This window comes from Paroedura picta, chromosome 8 (assembly GCF_049243985.1).
Source record: "Paroedura picta isolate Pp20150507F chromosome 8, Ppicta_v3.0, whole genome shotgun sequence".
Classification (NCBI taxonomy): domain Eukaryota; kingdom Metazoa; phylum Chordata; class Lepidosauria; order Squamata; family Gekkonidae; genus Paroedura; species Paroedura picta.
In genome coordinates, this window is record NC_135376.1 from 73,679,237 (window position 1) to 73,695,630 (window position 16,394).

General features: G+C 42.0%; 1 protein-coding gene across 5 annotated transcripts in view; it reads left to right on the plus strand.

Annotated features, from left to right (window-relative positions):
• The window catches only part of PRKG1 (protein kinase cGMP-dependent 1), an 850,812-nt gene that overhangs the window by 729,158 nt on the left and 105,260 nt on the right, over positions 1-16,394 (plus strand). For all 5 annotated transcript variants that reach the window (XM_077350392.1, XM_077350391.1, XM_077350390.1 and 2 more), the window contains exon 9: positions 15,316-15,390. In XM_077350392.1, coding sequence (XP_077206507.1) covers positions 15,316-15,390 — 75 coding nt within the window. The remainder of the gene's footprint in view (positions 1-15,315; positions 15,391-16,394) is intronic.

Genomic DNA, 16,394 nt, shown 5'->3' on the forward strand with positions numbered 1-16,394 from the left:
TTGACCGTCATCCAGCCATGCAGTTCCAAAGCCTTAAAAGCACTTTCATTATAGGAAGAGGTGGAACTAATTTCTGCTAATTTTGCCTACTTTCCGTAGACCTCAATTTTATTTCTTGTGCTGTTTACTGATTTCTAGGAACAAAATGTTCTAGGAACAAAATGTTTCATTGGGCTGCTTTTGGGGGGAAGAGCGGAAATTGGGAGAAACTGTAGGCGTCCCCAGAAGAAAAATGCCCTTTGGAACCACTTGAGGGAATGCAGGACCTTGTGATTTTTATCAATAAATTCCAAAGCAACCAAGGTTGACAGAAATTAACAGGCCAATGATGTCATTAGGAATGCAGCCACAATAATGCATATTAGCATGACTTATGTTGAGTGAAGCAAATCAGATCATGAAGAATGAATGGATGGGGAGCCCTCTGAAAGGAGAGAATGAGAAATGAATGCTTAAGCTTCGGTTTTGTATTCATATGAACAGTTGCACAGGGCACAGCTTGTACTTGCCAAGCTTCCAGAGTCTATAATGGGGCCTGACAGCAGACACATTTCCCTAGAATAAAGTCATTCCGTGTCTATTTTTAAAACGCAGGTATCTCCCACTTCAGAAGAGGTTACTTCCACGTCAACACTGAGCATTATGTCCCAACCAGATGCAGGGTTGTAGCCCCACACCTTGCAGCTCCATCTAAAATCCTAATTCCAAGAAAGTCACATTGACTTCAGCTACCTTTTCTTCCACATGACAGTGTTTAGGATTGCAGGCTTAGCCCAGCTTGGGCAGTCCTGCCAAGAGTGATTTACATCCCCGTTACTTTGGGCAACACCTGTATTGTGGATAACTTTGACAGTAAGGATTTGATTAGGAACGTTAGTCACTATAGCTGTCTTTCCTTGTAAAGAAAAAAAGAGGGAAAAGAGATTTTTCTAGTTTCACGGCATTCTCTTCCATCTGTTTTTAATACAGAATTATATTATGTCTTTTACTAAATTGCAATGAGCTGTTAATTCCAATATAAGCATGGGGGATGCATATTCTAGCTCAGCCTTTTGCAACATTTTTTTATCATTGAGAAACCCCAGAACTGGCACAATCGTGCAGAATATGGTTGGGAAGCATAGTTGTGTACATGCCCTTCCCACCCACTCTAGGCCCATTATTGGCCATGGGGGGTGGGGCATCAATATGACGTTATATGATCATATCACCCAATAAATATCTAACTAATTTAAATATATATTTAAAAATTAATTAACTCCCATCCATTCAGGAAACCCTTCCAGGGTTGTCAAGAACAAGGAATCTTATGCTGCTAAAGCAGTTTCAAATAGAAAATCTGAACAAGACCAATGTCTTAAAAAAATTATTAGTATTGGGTATGGGTATGGAGAATGGCAGTGGCTTTGTGCTGGTATGTTTCCTTGGCATACAGAGTGTGCATATTCAATGTCTGACATTTCCTAGTACGAAGCTCAGGTTGGAGGTGATGTGAAATGCCCCTTCCTGAGTAGGCATAGCCCAGCAGCCCCTGGTCTGAGTAGGCAATGCCCACTTTGATGGACCAACAGCAGCACCTTTTGCTCAGTTCCAAGCACTGGTGATACTACTGGTGATTTTAATAGCTTGAAAAGATCTAGTAACTACATAATACAAACAAACGGAAACCAGAACCTGAATAAAAACATTTTAGAGATAACTATGATCCAGTGAACCCAGTTTAGGATTAGAGGATGTTTTCATGTTCTGCCAAGCTCCCCTTTTGATTTTGTTTCTCAAATAGCATTCAAAACCCCTGAGTTCAAAGCTTTCCTGCTACTGAGCTAGCCAAGCAGATCTCAGGATCACATCTTTGTGTTGACATTAACAGACACTTTGGTTAAGCTGTAGACACAACTAGCAGAGGGACTATTAAGGTTTAATTGCTTGTGTCTTTGCCAAACTTAAACCATCTGATTTTGGTAGAAGCTGTCTGGGGTCTCAGGTAATGAGGTCTTTCACCTCATCTGATCCTTTTATTTGAGCCGCTGGAAATTTACTGAAGACATTGGGACCTTGGGCATGCCAAACAGATGCACTGCCATTAAACCATGGTTTCTTTTGCACTGCAATTGAAAGTTACAGCTGAAGGTTCTTCCGTGGCAAAGAAGGACCTGTTTTGTAACAAAGGCCCATAGTTAATCAGTATTATGAAATTAAATGATAAGAATGATAGTGCAAAGCTTGGTGAATGGAAACCACCTTATGTTAAGAACAGATTGCACTTAAACTGGATTAGATTTAGATGGTGTGTGTGTGTGGGGGGAGGGAAATTGGTGGAAGTTACTTTAACAGTTTGAGATATGTCATTGATACTGGTGGAAAATAGTGAAGATTTGAAATTACTATTGATGGAGGTTAAAATGGAAAGTTCCAAAGCAGGATTACAGCTGAACATCCAGAAGACAAAAGTAATGGCTGCTGAGGAATTACAGAACATAAAGTTCACAAGAAGAAATTGAAACGGTGAAAGGCTTTCTGTTCCTTGGCTCAATCATCAATCAAAAGGGGGACTACAACCAAGAAATCAGAAGACTGAGACTTGGAAAGGCAGCCATAAAGGAACTAGACAAGATACTTAAGTGCACAGACGTGTCACTACAGACTTAGATCAAAATAATTCATACTACGGTATTGCCCATTACTATGTATGGATGTGAAAGTTGAACAATGCAAAAGCTGACAGGGAGAAAATTGATTCATTTAATTTGTGGCATTGGAGGTGAGTTTCACAGTTACCAAGTGGTTTCTATTTTAAACTGAGCCTGAATTTTGCCTAGAAGCTAAAATAGCTAAGCTATTTTATGAGAACCCAAGACTTACTGTAAGAGACACTAATGCTACAACAAAATTAAAGGCAGTGGGGAAAAGGGAAGACCTAGCCTGAGATGGATTGACTCAATAAAGGAAGTATTGACCTTCAGTTTGCAAGGCTCTTAATGGCAGGATGCTTTGGAGGTCATTAATTCATAGGGTTGCCATAAGATTTGCAGGACATAACACACACAGGGCAACAGGCAATGTGTAACAGTGATGGACCTATCAACAGTTCCTAGCATTCATTCTGTTTTAGTTTTAAATGAACCTGTTGACTTGGTTTCTTTTTAAAGCATAAAGGTCTCATCAGTGCTTACAGAATACCAGTGATACATTCTGAGAAGTGAAAGTACTGAGCCAGAATGTTTATCTGTCATTGGGTTATCTCCAGCAATCCGCATTTGTTGTGCTAAAGTAATGGGTAGACCTGTTGCAATCAAGGAAAGAAAGGAAAAGAAAAGGGGGAAAAGGCATTTTCCAAGTAAACAAGAACAGGAGAAAAACAAGAGTTTAAGAAAGCTGCTTCTGCTGACACATCTCTGAACCCTAATGGTTGAGTTGCAAATTAAGACAAAATGTGTGTGTGTGTGTGTGTGTGGAGTCTCATTTGCAAGCAGTCACAATATGTTAAACATTGTCAGTGCAGATATAATTCAAATTCATGGTTTAATTGAGCTACCCACAATTAATTAATTGCGTAGAGCAGGGGGTTGGACTAGATGGCCTATATGGCCCCTTCCAACTCTATGGTTCTATGATTCTATGATTCTATGTGAATGTTAGTTTGGGCCTCTCCATCCAGGATGTGAGTATCTTATTAACCTGAGTTAGTCTTAATGTGCAAACCATTTTCATATCCAGAACTTATACATACATTCATTCATTCATTCATTCATTCATTCCCCTGGTACTATTTCTTTTTCAGACATTGGAGTAGGATCAGATGCTCACCATCTTGGTGTAATGGGTAAGAGTGGTAGTTTCTAAACTGGCAAGCCGAGTTTGATTCCCCACTCCTCCACGTGCAACCAGCTAGGTGGCTTCGGGCTAGTGACAGTCCTGTTCTCACAGAGCAATTTCTCTCAGGGTTCTCTCAGCCTCATGTACCTCACAGGGTGTCTGTTGTGGGAAAGGAAGGGAAGGCGATTGTAAGTTGCTTTGAGACTCCTTTGGACAGAGAAAAATGGAGTATAAAAACCAGTTCTTCTCTTCTTCATAACACATAATGCTGCTCTCCATGACAGAGAAAAACTGTGAGGGTTGATCCATAATTCAGTGTTCTGAGGCCGAAGAAGTAGGTGTTCATGGCCCAATTTCCCCCACTCTCTCATCTCTTCCACTCTTAAGGGAAGAAAGCAGTCTGTTTCTACCTAAAATACCATGGTGGTTAATGGTCTGAGTGGATTTTCTCAAACACAGACAAATTTATGGCACAAACTCGGTGTCAGAGATGTTACATTTTACATGGCATCCTGTCAAATCAAAGGGAGTATCTATCATTGTGTTAATGGATATGCCAGCTAGTTTTATAACGTTACAAGACTGCTTTGCCAGATGTTCTGACTCAGGTTTTTTATTGGCTTATTTATCCCCTCTACTTTCAATAGCACTTACTCCTGTCACTTTTATTGTCTCTTCCCCCTGAATGCTTCAATTCACTGACTGTTGGAATACCTAACAAATGTTTATCTCTGCAACATGAGCTCTGTAGATTTAGGATTCAGATGTGGCTTCATTTCGCTCTTTTCTGTGTATCATTCCACCAAAAAAATCTTTAAAGGTTTACGTCAACAGTGGGTGATTATAGAAAAAGAAATCAAGGGTTTTGCTTTGAAGCATTTGTTACACCCGAGATAGCTAACTTCAGTAATCTTGTCTTGGGGCTATTCTCCATGCTGTGCATCCAGGGCCAGGAGTGGTCAGCTAATAAATTAAACATCTTCTAGCAGCAGTCACTTCACTGAGAGTCGATCTCATCTGCTCAGGTATAGTGTTCTAATGCAATATTATCTTCTACATCTACATCAGACAGATTTTTTAAAGCAATTATAACATTAAAATCTAGGACAATAAAATCAGAGTCCAGTAGCATCTTTAAGATCAACAAAGATTTATTCAAGGTGTGAGTTTTCGAGTGCAAGCACTCTTCCTCAAAGAACTGACCATCATAACAGTAGGAATATATAAGCAAAAGTTATTCCTGATACATTAGTAAACTGTGTCACAGCATCCACACACAGCCGCATGATAATTCTCTGCCAAACCAGCCAATCAGTCTGAGGAAGAGTGCTTGCACTCGAAAGCTCACACCTTGAATAAATCTTTGTTGGTCTTAAAGGTGCTACTGGACTCTGATTTTATTGTGCTGCTTGAGACCAACACGGCTACTTATTTGAATCTATTAAAATGTAGGATCTCTCTTTAACTTCAGAATATGGGACAGGGCTACCAAGGTTAGGAAGAATGGTTCAGGGTACACAACTGGCCCAACGAGTTCCAGTTGGTCATTCCTGTACTATATCACATTCTGGTTACAAACCCCGTATTTGTTTTACGCATGTTTCCTTGTCACAGTTCCTCCACCTACCAAAGACTCCGGAAAACTGTAGTGTTGGAAAGTATCTGAAATTGTCCAGTATCCCTACCTGTCCTTGCATAGCTACAGTACACAGAGTCCTTTGGAATGAGGGGAGCTCTTAAAGCTCTTCTGACTCTCAGGTGGTGGTTACTGTTTGATGCATATTCACTGCTAATTACTTGCAAAGGGATGGAAAATATGGAATATGAAAAATATGAAGCTAGAAGATAATTGAACGCTGAGCCAAGGTTACATGCCTGGGGCAGCACAATACTCTGAGGGGGAAAGTGTATGTCTTGGAGTGTTCCAGCCCGTACAGTTAAATTTGTCATCTTTCCAGTGTTTCAGACTTGAAGATGTCTATACCAGTCTAATTGACATGCACGTACATTGGTGGAGAATTGAAAGAGCAAAAGCTGTTCTGCGAACAGACAAGTAAAGGATACTCACATTAACATGGGCACATATGTAGTAATGGATTAAGCCAAAAATCCTATTTGAATTCTTAATTTCTCTCTCTCTCTCTCTCTCTCTCTCTCTCCCTTTTGTACTTGAGCAAGAATAGAGCCTCCTTTCATTTTACAGCAAACTCATTTATAGTATCGCAGTTCTTCCTGCCTCTTTGCAACTTACTGTGGTATCATCACACAAATTTATTTGACTCTGCAGGACGGTGCATCAAAATAATGGAATTCTTTAGCAGCTCTTCCCCCAAGCAGTGGGATGTTTCGATCCACATTTTCAGGGTTGGTTTCCTTCGGAGCAGGGCACCAGAAATATACTGTTGCATTGTGTAAATATGTTTGTTGTTTCAAATCCAAAAGTGAGAAAGGATGCTAGAAGAACAGCGGGCCTCACAGCCAGCTCGATTCCTAAGGTCAGAATCTGAGTGCAACAAGACCAGTGTACTCCAGGCTGCTTCTATCACCCTTTTCCTGCAGCAGCTAGTACCTGGTCCATAGTGAGAAGGTCTTGACCCTCAAATTTTGGCAATGAGCTCAGTAGCCCCATTCTCCCTGCCCACCAGGCTTGCTATTTTCTGCTGCTTGCTTGACAGCCCTGCTGTACAAAACCATACCGTCATTTAGTGTATTTAAGAGAGTTTTTAGAAACAATTCGCATTTCAGCACAAAGAAATGCAGAAATGTAGGTGAAAATCTGGTAGAGTTAGGATGACCCACTTCTAGGTGATGCCTGGAGTTCTCCTGGAATGACAACTGATTTCTAAACTACCAACACCATTTCTCCTGGAGGCAATAGTAGCTATAGAGGGTGAAGTCTCTGGCATCACATCCGTCCTTCCCCTGGCACCATCCCTAAATCTCTTTTGGCAGAGTTTAAATATATAAAGAGGGCAGAGCATCAAGCTGCATTAAAGTAGTTTTATTAGGAAGAGAAATAAACTTTGTATAGAAAAAGGAGAGAAAGACTGTTGCTGGAGGCAAGCAGAGAGGAAGTGTGTTCAAAGGAACAGAAAGTCTCCAGATGAACCAATCAGGACACATGAGAATACTATTTGAAAAATATGAGTGCAGTTCCTAACCTAACTATGCTGAATACCCATAGTTTCTGATGCCCCCTACAGGATATTCTTCATATGCTTTTGAATCATGAACAGTGAAGATCTTACATATTTCAACAATCTCCAGGTTTCCTGAAAATGGAATTGGCATGTTCCATGACTGCTTGTGAGGGTCAGTTTGGCCTCTTAGAGTCAATACAAGCAAACCTCCTCAGACATACGATGAGGGAGTGGTTGTTTTATCTTTGCTCACCCACTTTCTTCCAGTTTATGGGAAACCACTCTTATGTGAAGCAAATGTAACATAGCGTTAGACTGCTTGTATCCCACAACAGACCCACCTAAATACAGGTCTGAAGAAGCTGGGTTTTGTTTGGTTTTTTTGTACCCCACATTTTACTACCTGAAAGAATCAGCAGCTTGTTTGTTTGTTCGTTGTTCGTTCCTCAAGGGCTCAGGGCAGCTTACAATACATAATAAAATGTTAATTAAAATATTATAAAATAATTTAATTTCCATTTTCATTTACATACTCAAAGGAACTTCCCATCTTCTCTCTGACACGAGGGAGGGGGTGGTAAAGTGCTTTGAATGTTGATAACTGAGCGGCTATATAGATGTTTGTTGTTTATGTTGGGAGGCCAGCTTAATGGTAATATTTTTAGGCCTCAACCTGGTGGAACAGTTCTGTTTTGCAGGCTCTGTGGTACTGTTTTAAGTCCCACAGGGTCCTGATCTGACTTGGAACAGCCTTTTACCAGGCATGCAGCAGGGTATCTTGAATAGATTTTGTGTGGTCCATCATAGATTACTTTAGAGGTCTTACAGTCACCTACCCTTCCTCTCCCCACAACAAGATACCTTGTGTGGTAGGTGAGGCTGAGAGATCTCTGAGAGGAACTGTGACTGGCCTAAGATCACCCAGATGGCTGCATGTAGAAGAGTAGGGAATCAAACCCAGTTCTCCGATTAGAGGCTACCATTCTTAACCAAGCTGAATTGAATCACAAATATGGCTTTGTACACAGCGATACCTTTTAGGATCAGGTTAAGAGATGAGCAAAGCATAGCAATGTGTAGTGGTTCGAGTGTTGAACTAGGATCGTAGAAACCCAGGTTCAAACCTTCACTGTTCCATGAAAGCTTGCTGAGTGACCTTCGACCAGCCTAAACTACTTCACAAGGTTGTTGTGAGGATAACATGCAGGGTGTGGGAGAACAATATTGTATGATGCTTTGGAGAGAAAAGCAGGATAAAAATATATAGCAGAAGATTAAATCAGCTGCCTTGGGCCTTGGTAAGCTTGCTTTGCTTCTATTGACAAGCATGTCCCACTGAGGATAGCAAGAGTGTCTGGTGACCTTCCAAATGGCAGTCATGGCTTGGTCATACTTTCAGGGATCAATAGGCAATATCTGAGTTTATGGATAAGTCAGGGGGCGGTTATGCACTCACAGTTTTTCATAGAAATCAGATCACTGAAGCTGTAAAATCACCACTTTTAAAATCACCTCCTTTTAAAAATGTGTTTAAAACGTGTGGTTTTGAGGGGGGGGTTGCATATTGTAGTAGACTGAAGTAAAGGATTATGCATTTGAGTGAGCTTTCCTCAAGTGGGAGGGTACTTCATCCATCGCACTAGGAGCTCATTGGTTGGCTGCAGCTGGCAGCAATGTCACCTGACCGACACATGCTGCTGGCAGAACTTCATGGGAATCGTAGTTCATGGGCTTTCAATTCAGCCATTAGTGTAAGACAGTTCAGGGGAGGAAACAGAAAACACAGTAAAGTTTATGCATGCCATAAAAAGTGTCCCTCGAACCAACTTAAAGGAAAAAAATCATAACAAAGCAAGTTTACAATACTGTGAGGAAACAATGCAGAAAATGCCATGAGGGGTGAGTGCCCTGCATAATAAAAAATACTCTGATGGGTTTTTCGTGGCGAAACCACTGCTACATGCAGAATCAAAAAAGCAAATGTCTTTTTTTGCAGACTTTTTGTGTGGTTTCCTGTTGTGCATAAATCAACCAGGGTTTAGGCCTGGGCCTTCTTATGCTACCCACTGAGCTATCCGAAGCCCAAAAGAACATAATAAAAGGGTAGAAAAGAAACAGAATCTGCAATTACAACATTTTTCGTAGTGACCTAGAAGTACAGCATGAATTGGCCTTCTAGAAATGGGTATTACACTGGAGGCTACAGACTCCACTACCTGCCAAATGCATTACGGAAGTTAAGTCCTCCAGCTCTTTTGTACCTCCTAACATTTGGCTGTGCTATGAACAGCAATTAGCACAGACTCATCACTTCTTTTCCCCAGTTTCCCTTTCATACATCCATTTCTTGGACTTCAGGTGAATAAAACTTGGCACTCACATGGCACAAATGCTAGGCTGCAAAAGGTATCTTTCCCAAAGCTTTTGGCAGGGAAGGCAGATTTCAGTGTTCAGTGTTAGGATTAGTCTCCATGTAGTTGACAGAGTTGATAAGCTTCACGAATGAGTCATAGTTTAGTCTTGTGATGCTTTTATTAATGTTAAATCTATACCTTAAATCCCCCCCCCAAAAAAAAGACTTTCTCATCAGAGGAAAAGCTAATCATCTTGAACCCATGCAGTAAAAGCTTTGCTTGCTATCTAGCTGGTTTACTGATCACTTAACTATAATCCAAATTATATGGATATAGAAATGTGGCCAGGATTCACAAAGTTGCTCCTCTGCCTTTAAACATCATTCTATGTATTTTAGAATTACCTCTAGGTGATCTGTTTGAAAACAAGTTTTAGTTTAACACGGTTCATGTTAATGAATCAAAATATAGCCTCAGAAATCTCATTACCTTGGGCAGACTTAAAATATTATGTCCGTGGAAGAGGACAGGGAATTTGTGCTGTGATTTCTTAATTTCTCCCATTGATTTGTTTATATTCCTGCTGTTTTAACAAATTGGAAGTAACTGACTTTAACAAAGTGGTTTGTATCACACATGCCCATTCTTACAGTTGGCCCCACTGAAAAAAGAGTTTACCTTGAATAAATCTTTGATGGTCTTAAAGGTGCTACTGGACTCTGATTTTATTGTGCTGCTTCAGACCAACACAGCTACCCATTTGAATCAATCTTTGATAGTGCCATCCTAAGCAGAGTTGCACTGTTCTAAGTCTGCGGACTGTAATAACAATAGAAGGCTATAGCTCTGCTTAAGATAGCACTGTTTACCGTGACATCCTGTACAAATGTACTCCATGCTCAGCCCACTAATGTCAGTGGACTCGGGCTGTAGTAACTACATAGGACTGCACTGTCAGTGAAGGAAATGCTCCAAGCAGTGAGTGTGCCATGCTTCTGAAAACTGAATATAGCCACAAGGGTCAGTGCACTCTTGTATTGCCCTGGTAGGGAAGCTGTGCCCCATGCAGTAATTTGAGCCCATCCTACCTCACCTACAGTAGGCATATGCCAGGTGAGGATGGGGAAAATTCCACCTCCTTGTTGCCTGCCTTCACTTTGGGGAATGGCTGGGGAGGGAGGGGGGATGTGGAGACCAGATTGGCATCCCATAGGGGCCCAGACAGCATCCCATAATGTCATAGCATCATTTTCAGCTGCATAACTGGAGATGATATTGCCACACCGCAGGACGCTCTAGCATTCACTCAAAACTAAATGGTAAAATGGGAGGACCATAGGATTTCAGGTAATGGTTAAATGCCCAGTGACACAGTGACGTCACTTCTGGTTACCAGAATTGATGTCACAAGACTGTGGGGATGCTGTTATGTTGTGTTTCTACCCCATTCAGCCTTCTGGTGGTGGCAACCTTAACTGCCCCCAAAGAAAGGCCACTTGTCTGCATACAGGCCTAGCATTGGCAAGCAGGTTACTCTTCCTTAGTTAGCAATAAGGTTCTGGATTAAAGCAGTTGGCGGCCACTCCAGAGCTTTATCATGGAGAGAGAGCATGCTGTAAGGATGATTTTGCCTCTGCTTTTATCAGGAGTAACTCATCACCTGCTTCCAGCAGCCATGCATTGGTTGTTGGATCCAGGTGTCCATTGCTTGAACCCCAGAGGAAGAGTATGACATTGCACACCCCCTTCCTCCCAGCATGGACTGGAATTCTCATGCTCTGCAGCAGGTACAAGCCCAAAATACTACAACTTCCCTTTAGAAATTCCTCTTAGAGCTTCCCTTCCCTGCATGCCTGTACTGAAAGCGATCGCAGAAAGCAACATTAATAAATCACATGGAGAAACAAGTCCTTTATGTTTCACCCTTTTCTTTTACAAGGCACTGATTGCTAGAATGGTGTGTTATCTTAGACAATTTATACTCGATACCCTCGAAGAATCTTGTTGTCTTGTTTTTCTTTCTTCAGCCTTGTCACTTGCATCCTTTTTATTGATTTCTGAGAAAGAATTTAATGTTCTAAGGAGATTACATAAAGGAAATGATACGGTGGAAGAACTTTCTGGGATTCTTTTGTACTTAGCAGCTCGCAGTTAGTAAAGTACATAAAGGACATAGTAATGTCCCATCTGGCTCCAGTACTCAATGATACATTGTAATGTATTTCCTGGAGTCCTTACTTCTCTAAAGAAGTCATGTTCGGACTCACGTAGATCAGCTGTCTTTGTCCACTCAGCGACACACTGGACCCATAGCTGTCAGATTGAATGATTCAGTGGTGTTTAGAAATAAAATTAATGTAAAGCTGGATGTTGTTGTTAGTTGTTGTTAGGACTGACCGGTTTGTTCGCCTTGCAGTCCAAGGGACTCGCAAGAGTCTTTTCCAGCACCAGGGTTCAAAAGCCTCAATTCTTTGACGCTCGGCCTTCCTTATGGTAAAGCTGGTACAGAATGTTATTGTGGTCCCCCCCCCTTTATTTAAAAAAAATCAGTATTCAAAGTAGTTTTGCATAGTATTATCAAAATACATAAAACTGAAATAGCGTAACAGCAGCTGGCTCACCTGTGGATATAACTGCCCCATGAGTGGTCTGCTTTCCTTCGCACTGTAATATCTGAACAGGACTCTCATGTTCCCATCTGTTAAAAAATGTGGTTTCTAAATCCATGGGAGAATAATCCTGGGAGAAGTGCCACAGTGTAACATGTGCTTTACATGCAGATGGTCCTGGTTTGAATCTCCAGCAGCTCTCTTTAAAGGGTTTCAGGCAAAGATCTTGGGGTGCTCCTGCCATTCCAAGCAGACAGTTGTGGGTAAACCAGTGACACAGTATAAGGCATCTTCCATAAGAGTCCAATGTTACATTGCACACATGAGCAGTCAGTCCTATTGGATAGCTGTCTGCAGTAATTTCTATGCCTCCTCACTGTTGTGCATCCCATAATGCCCAGTGGCTAGGCCCCTGTTTGCAGTTTGAGTGACAGTTCTTCCAAGTTTGAGGATAGACATACACATTCAAGAGCCAAAGAAGTGCTGACTTTTTATACTCTACTTTTCACCCCCCCAAAGGAGTCCCAAAGCATCTTACAAATACTGTTCCCTTCCTCTCTCCACAATGGACACCCTGTGAGGTAGATGAGGCTGAGAGAACTCTAAGAGAACTGCTCTGCAAGAACAGCTCTAAACTAACTATGACTTGCCCAAGGTCACCCAGCTGGCTGCATGTGGAGGAATGGGGAATGAAACCCAGTTCTCCAGATTAGAGGCCGCCATGTTGGTGTAATATCTCAGAACTCAGCCCTAGGAGATGCTTTGAATGTGCAGAACTACAACCAAAATACTGTTTTAGTCAGGGAGAACCCCACTCTGTCTCACTCATTAAAACCATGAGAAATAACATTTGATCCTGTTAGCGTTTTAGCGATCATCTTTTGCTTGTCTCAGCAGCGTACTGGGATTCTTAGAGCAAGGTCTCCATGATACCAGATGAGCTCCTCTGATTATGTCAAAAGTCTTATCCATTATTTGCTTTGAGGAGTAAATGAGGCAGAAGCCTCCAGAGGGAAAAATAATCTAATATCTTGTCCCTGCTTTGCAGTAGGCTTTCACAAGCAATCATCCAAGCTATCCCGTCCATGGCAATGTTCTTCGTACTGTACTGTTTTTAACCTGATCATTTTTGCTTCACCTGGCGCAGGAGGCATTTCTGTATCTCTATTCCACGGAATCCTGTCACCATGGATTAGTTCTCCAAAAGCAAATTTGGCCTTTGTTTGCTATTTTCTTCAATCCTTCCTACAATCATGCAGGTCCGTGCTGATTTTAAGAAGGAAAGGAGCTTTTGTACTGGCTTTGGGGAAAGACTGGCCTTCTTAGAGATATTCCAGACAGAGTTGTCGACCACTGTGAGTCTCACACTCATGAGCATATGCCTCTCTGTCTTCCCCATCAGGGCGCAGTAAAGGGTGAACCGCTTTGTGCCATGAGATATTTCTGGAATGTGGTTCACAGCCACTATTCTTCCTTAGGACTGATCAGATAGAGAGATGCTACGTTCATATGAATATGGGTAAAGGTAAAGGTATCCCTTGTGCAAGCACGGAGTCCTTGGGGTGACGCCCTCTAGCGTTTTCATGGCAGACTCAATACAGGGTGGCCTTCCAGTGCCTTCCCCAGTCATTACCGTTTTACCCCCCAGCAAGCTGGGTACTCATTTTACTGACCTCAGAAGGATGGAAGGCTGAGTCAACCTTGACCCGGCTGCTGGGCTCGAACTCCCAGCTTCATGGTCAGAGCTTCAGACAACACGTCAGCTGCCTTACCACCCTGCGCCACAAGAGGCTCATAAATATGGGTACAACCCACTAAATTTGTTGCTTCCTCTTGATGAGGAGTGAGAAGGGAATGCAAAACCGCAAAACTGATATCAAGGTGAGAACTCTTAGGGAGAATTGAGAGAAGAATTGGGCAGTAATAGGAAGTTAGCTATTTCCAGAAACCAATTGAACAATACAATTCCACCACTGGGACAGAATGGGTATCATCAGGGGTGCTGAGGGCATGCACATTACATACCTATGTGTATTTACTGATCATGATGCTATGTTCTTCAAACTCCAGGAACAGTAACTGTGACAAGTGAGATTTCTTTGTGTACAAAACACTTCCTGGATTTCTCTAGGGAAAGCGATGACAGATCTAGACAGGTTATTATTGTTGTCTGAGTTATGTGTTCACTGTCGTTCCACCAGTCATGTTTTGATATTATAGCAAATGGGTATTCAGTCTAGGAAACTGCTCCTCAGCATCTCCCAGGGGTTCCTCCTTAAAAAGACCAGCAGTGGCAGCTTTCCTAGCACGACTGACCTTTCCTTGTATTGTGTAGCTACAAGGGAGAGTTGGGAGTGCTCTATCTAGAGTTGCCAACTTCAGGGTGGGAAATTCCTGGATATTTGGGGGTTGGAGTCTGAAGAGGGTGGGGTTTGGGAAGGGGAGGGACTTAATTGGGGTATAATGGCATAGGGTCCATCTTCCAAAGTAAACATTTTCTTCACGTGGATTGATCTCTGTTGCCTGGAGATCCATTATAATCCCCAAAAATTTCCAGCCACCACCTGGAGGCTGGCAACCCTAGCTCTCCACAGGCCTTGAACGTGTCATGCATGGTGTAGTGCTTATTGTCTCCATGTAGGATCTGAGAGGCCCAGGTTCAAATCTCTATTTGGACACAAAATTCACTAAGGGATCTTGGACCTCTCACTTGTATAACTTAACAGGGGATAAGGGGATAAAGATATCCTTTGTGGATGGTTGAGATAAAAGTGTATTGATATATATGAACTGACTGTTTCTTCTGGAACAGTCCTTAAGTCCTTTTACAGTGGGCACAGGTTTGATAGCCAATATTCAGAGTTTCCTTCATAGGCAAGTGAATATGAGTTACCAAAGAAGATGGTCTAAGAGCCACTGTTATCAAGACAGTAGAAACAATGGCCTGAGCTCATGTATTCCTCACTTCCAAAGGAAGCTCAGTTCTGTCTTAAGAGCTGTCCTTAAAACCAGCTTGGTAAGCAAAACACCTTTTGCATAGCTCTTAATTTAATCATTGCTATCTTCCATTGATTTGTAAGCAAGTATATAGAAGGTAGTTACTGGTTCTTTATGACATTCCCTTCCCTGCAGAATTTATGGAAGCACACAAACATGCATGGAACTGCCTTATAGTCACACCATTGGTTCATCAAGATCATTATTGTGTACACTCAGCAACTTGGCCTGATCCTTTTAATTGTGGATGCCAGAGACTGAACCTGGCACATTCCAGGCGGATGTTCTCCCACCGAGGCACAACTCCTCCAGTTGCTTATTAAGAATTTTCGTTGGCCTTTAATTATTTCTGCAAGAGATCTCTTTTTTAAAAAAAAAATTCATGCTTTTATTTTACAGCTCGTTCAAGCATTTGATTGGGGGCCTGGATGATGTGTCCAATAAAGCATACGAGGATGCTGAAGCAAAAGCAAAGTAAGTCCTTCCATCTTTCAATTATTAGTGTTCTTGTCAGCATGCTACATTTTCAATAAAGATGCATGTTGTACGTATTTGTGCTTTGAAGACATAAAAGAAAACTCATTAAAAGGGTAAAAATAAAAGAATCATCCTTCGGCTACTGATGTATTTTTTTTATAATCACACTTCTTCCCAGAGGCAGAAAGCCTATTAGATAGCATTTTGTAGGACAGTGACAGTAAAAACAAATTAATTGTCTCACAGGCTATAAAACAGTCGTGATGGTTTGCACTTGGCTTGCTGGGCCAGAGGTTGTCCAGGCCTGGGCCGGTTGCTGCAACTACAGGAGTTTCCATTGCTTGTTGGGGAGAAAAAGGGACCTAGCATTGAGTGGGAAGGAGCAGATGGGCCCAGCTTGCTCTCTGTTAGCCCAAGGCATCAACAAGGATTTTTCTGCATCTCCACCCCACAAAACCAGAAGGCAAGAATTCCAAGTTCCAAAATTGTTGGATAGTGACATCAACAGATGGATCCTTCGGTCCACAGGTTCACTACACATGGGAAAGAAAGGGTATTGGATAATCACTTCCATCCAGTGTTATTTCATATTCGTATTTTACTTACTTATTTATAGATTTGGATCCCACCACTCTCATGAGACTCGTGGCAGCTTAAAATTAGAAAATTTCATAAATCAATAAAACCCCAATAAGCCCTCCAAAAAATCCTTCAAGATCCTTCAGTCCTTCAAGATTAGCAGCCAAAATACCCCCCTGCCTCCTGAGCAGACTAACCTAGAGGTGGGGTGCAGAGATTTAATGCCCAGCCTGAGGAGGGGCCATTTTGATCTTGGCTCTGGCCTCAACCCAGGAACTGGCAGAACAACTCCATTTTGCAGGCCCTGTAGAATTGTGATAGCTCCATCAGGGCCCTCAGGAGCTCATTCCATCAGGTAGGGGCCAGGACTGAAAAGGCCCCGGCCCTAGTTGAGGCTGAATGTACTTCCTTAGGGCCAGGAA